The sequence below is a fragment of the Haliotis rubra genome, unplaced genomic scaffold (assembly GCF_003918875.1).
Source record: "Haliotis rubra isolate DU_JTF1 unplaced genomic scaffold, ASM391887v1 Scf823, whole genome shotgun sequence".
Lineage (NCBI taxonomy): Eukaryota > Metazoa > Mollusca > Gastropoda > Lepetellida > Haliotidae > Haliotis > Haliotis rubra.
The window spans coordinates 67,709-72,057 of record NW_025767550.1 but is presented as its reverse complement, the minus strand read 5'-3'; the positions used below and the strand labels follow the sequence as shown (position 1 = coordinate 72,057).

Below are 4,349 nucleotides of genomic sequence, written 5' to 3'. Positions count from 1 at the left end.
CCCAGTCATCGGTTGAACGTAACTAGTGAATCCATATGTTTATGAATCCGGATCGAGCGGACACAACGAACCCAACTGGCGCAGACTCCACCGACTATCCATCCAGACCCAGCGCAGGACCGGCCCATTTACGAACCCGGAGGAAAGCCGGATATCACGAGACGAACACGAGACGAGAATAACGACGAGAAAGACAGACGACAGTGCGGAGACGAGGACACGAGACGAGGAAAGGATAACGAGACGATAACGAGACGACACCACTACGCGAGAAAGGATAGACGAGGAAAGGATAGAGCGGAAAGGAGCCGAGGAAATGGAGGAGCGGACCCAGAAACGGAAGGACTGACCGGAACGGAGCGACCAGAACGACCACGAACGGACACGGACCAGGAAAATATCTTATGGAGATGTAGACGGATAACGGAATCGGAACACGGACCATAACATACGGACATAACGGATCCGGACCAACCACGGATCTTTGAGCTGATGAAGAATCAACGACAACGGCCGGATCCCAGGAGGACACCCCGACATAACCACAGCGGACACGAGCAACAACCGGACACAAGCACACGGACACACGGAACAAGGAACGTGGAGACGGAAACGACCGGAGGCACCGGAAAGACCCGGAGGGAACACAAAGGAAGGAAGGTACGGACTTGCAGGAAGGAAAAGGAAGGAAGGATCCGGGAGGCCACAAAATAAGGAAAGAGGCACGAGCTGGAGAAACGGAGAGTGGAAGGAAGGAAGAAGAGCAGTGGAAGAGCCCAGTGGACAGAGCCAGAGGCATGGAGGACACAGGAAGGATAAGGAGGTGGCACAGGTGAAAAATGGAGTGGAGGCACGGGTGGATAAACCCATGGAGACGGGAGGAGGGTACGGGTGGTGGAGGTGGTGGTACACATGGAGGTGGAGGAACGCAGGGGAGGCAGTGGCATGGAGTGGAGGCATGGAGGAACGTGGAGAGGACGGAGGTGGGTAATGGAAGGTGGAGGGTACGTGGAGCGAACCCAGGAGACACCGAGGTGGCACAGGCACACAGGAGGAAGGACAGGCACGAACGGAGGCACAGGCAGGCAAGGAGTGGCACAGGAACGTGAGGAGGCACAGGCACACACATGGCACAGTGGCATGTAGAGCCAAGGTGGAATGGAGGCACAGGCAGGAGGCACGGAACGGACATGGAGAGGCACACGGAGGAGGCACTGAGCGAGACACACCGAGACACAGGCACACAAGGAAAGTGGAGGAAAATGAACGCACAGGCACAATGGAGGCATGGAACGCACACACAGGAACGTGGACAAGACCGGAGGAAAATGGAAGGCATGGAGGTGGCAGTGGAAGGAACGTGGACAGAATGGCTGGAATGGAGTGGAGGTGGAGTGAACGGAATGGAAGAAGGAGAGAGGTAATGGAAAGGAATGGGAGGTGAAGAGGGGAGGAATGGTATGAATGGCAGGTATATGGAGGGGTGGAGGAATGGTGGAATGGGGAGGTGGAATAGGTGGTGAAGAAGGAGTGGAGAAGGAATGGGAGGTGGTAGGTGGAAAATATGGAGGAGGTGGACATGGAAGGAATGGATGGAATGGAGGAAGGCCAGGTAGGTGGCATGGAGGGAGGGAGGTGGAACGGAGAGGTGGTGGAAGAAGAAGGAGGAATGGAAGGAATGGATATGGAATGGAAGAAGGAAGAAGGAGGGGAGGGTGGTAATGGAAGGAATGGAGGGACAGTAGGGTGGACAGGCAGGAAGGGTGGAGGTGGTGGATGGGAGGAATGGAGGGGAGGGAGACTGGGAGGGAGATGGAGATGGAGACAGGATGGATAGGAGGAGGAGGGAGACTGTAGGATGAACTAGGGGATGATGGGTAATGGCTGATGAGGGAGGAGGGAGGATGGAGACAGGATGAACTAGGGAGATGATCGAGGTGGAGGGAGGGTGGAGAGGCACAGGCATGGAGTGGAGGTGGCATGGGGTAGGAAAGGAATGGGAGGCATGGAGAAAATAAAAAAGGTGGTATGGAGGAAAGGAATGTGTGGAGGAACGCACAGAATGAGACAGGAAAAAAAGGAACAGGCATGGAAAAGGAAAGAGACGTGGCACAGGAGGTGGAATGGAGGTGTGCATGGTACACATGAACACACACACGATCCCAACCAGATCCCAATCCCACACATAGACGTAGAATGATTCCAACTGATCCCACACACATGTGGATGACAACACACCGGATGAGGACCCAGAACACAGAAGGATAAGGAAGAATGGAATCCCACATTCCACACACACTTGATCACACACAACAGCAGGAGACACACACACACACCAGGAATACAAGGAATCACAGAGACCCACACAGGAACAGACAGCTGGACAGGACACACACACATGTGGATAATGAGAACATGCCCATGGCCAGACCACAGAGACACAGAAACACACAGACACGGAGGACACACAGGACAGAGAAGATGGACCCGACACGGAGGAACACACAGTAGAACACAGCAGGACACACAGACCTGACCAGGACACTGAGGAACAGAAGGAAAGGACACAAAGGAGGACATAACCAAGACTGATACACACGGAAAATAAATGAAATGATCTTGACAAGTGGAGGACCCGAGACCAGAGACACACATGGAACACAGACACACCAAGAGACTGAACAGAAGACACAGTGAAAATATAAAACATAATAAGAAATAGAGACACACACAGAAAAGACGAAATGAAAAGAAATATAATATGGAAAACGAGACACACACACAGAAAGCAGTGTATGGACAGTGGTTAATGTATAGAGACATGGTATATAATACACTGTTTCAGTCATACTAAGGTACATGTACATGTCTACATGTGGTACGCTGTGAGTACAAGCTAGAACCTTATACTGGCACACACCCAGTCTCCCTTTAACGCTACACTGTTTCAGTCATACTAAGGTACATGTACATGTCTACATGTGGTACACTGTGAGTACATGCTAAAACCTTATACTGGCACACACCCAGTCTCCTTTAACACTACACTGTTTCAGTCATACTAAGGTACGTGTACATGTCTACATGTACACTGTAAGTACAGGCTAGAACCTTATACTGGCACACACCCAGTCTCCCTTTAACACTACACTGTTTCAGTCATACTAAGGTACATGGACATGTCTACATGTGTCATACACTGTGAGTACAGGCTAGACCTTATACTGGCACACACCCAGGTCTCCCCTTTAACACTACACTGTTTCAGTCATACTTAAGGTACATGTACATATCTACATGTGGTACACAGTGAGTACAGGCTAGACCTTATACTGGCACACACCCAGTCTCCCTTTAACACTACACTGTTTCAGTCATACTAAGGTACATGTTCATGTCTACATGTGGTACACTGGGAAGTACAAGCTAGAACCTTATGCTGGCACACACCCAGTCTCCCCTTTAACACTACACTGTTTCAGTCATACTAAAGGTACATGTACATGTCTACATGTGGTACACTGTGAGTACAGGCTAGAATCTTATACTGGCACACACCCAGTCTCCCTTTAACACTACACTGTTTCAGTCATACTAAGGTACATGTACATATCTACATGTGGTACACTGTGAGTACAGGCTAGACCTTATACTGGCACACACCCAGTCTCCCTTTAACACTACAATGTTTCAGTCATACTAAGGTACATGTTCATGTCTACATGTGTTACACTGTGAGTACAGGCTAGACCTTATACTGGCACACACCCAGTCTCCTTTTAACACTACACTGTTTCAGTCATACTAAGGTACATGGACATGTCTACATGTGGTACACTGTCAGTACAGGCTAGAACCTTATGCTGGCACACACCCAGTCTCCCTTTAACACTACACTGTTTCACTCATACTGAGGTACATGGACATGTCTACATGTGGTACAGAGGAATATAGAACACTGTGAGTACCTCTGCCAGCCTGGGAGACATCAGTCACGAACTCGGCCTCCTCTCGGACTTTAACCTCCTTCTATCTGAGAGGATCATCTTGGTGGACGTTCAGGTGAATGTTAAAATGAATCACACGTGTTGATATGAAAGTATTTTGTGTTAATCGTTATAACCCATGCTTTTCTTGGTGGTCCATGCTTCATTTAATAGTTTCAGCTCTGAAATTTAAAACAAAATTTCAAAATGTATGGATGCCTATGTGGCTGCAAGCTTTCAAGCTTTAAGATACAACATGTTGAGGTGTCCTAGAAAATTCACTTATAGATTTGATGACATCAACTGAAACATTACCTTTACAGCAAACTCAAGGTACATTACCAACACAAATTATAGATCTCA

General features: G+C 49.0%; 1 protein-coding gene across 1 annotated transcript in view; it reads left to right on the top strand.

The window, feature by feature from the left end:
- The window catches only part of LOC124262135, a 20,720-nt gene extending 19,729 nt beyond the window's left edge, over window positions 1-991 (top strand). The window contains exon 10 of the mRNA XM_046696594.1: window positions 525-991. Coding sequence (XP_046552550.1) covers window positions 525-991 — 467 coding nt within the window. The remainder of the gene's footprint in view (window positions 1-524) is intronic.
- Window positions 992-4,349: the final 3,358 nt, after the last annotated feature.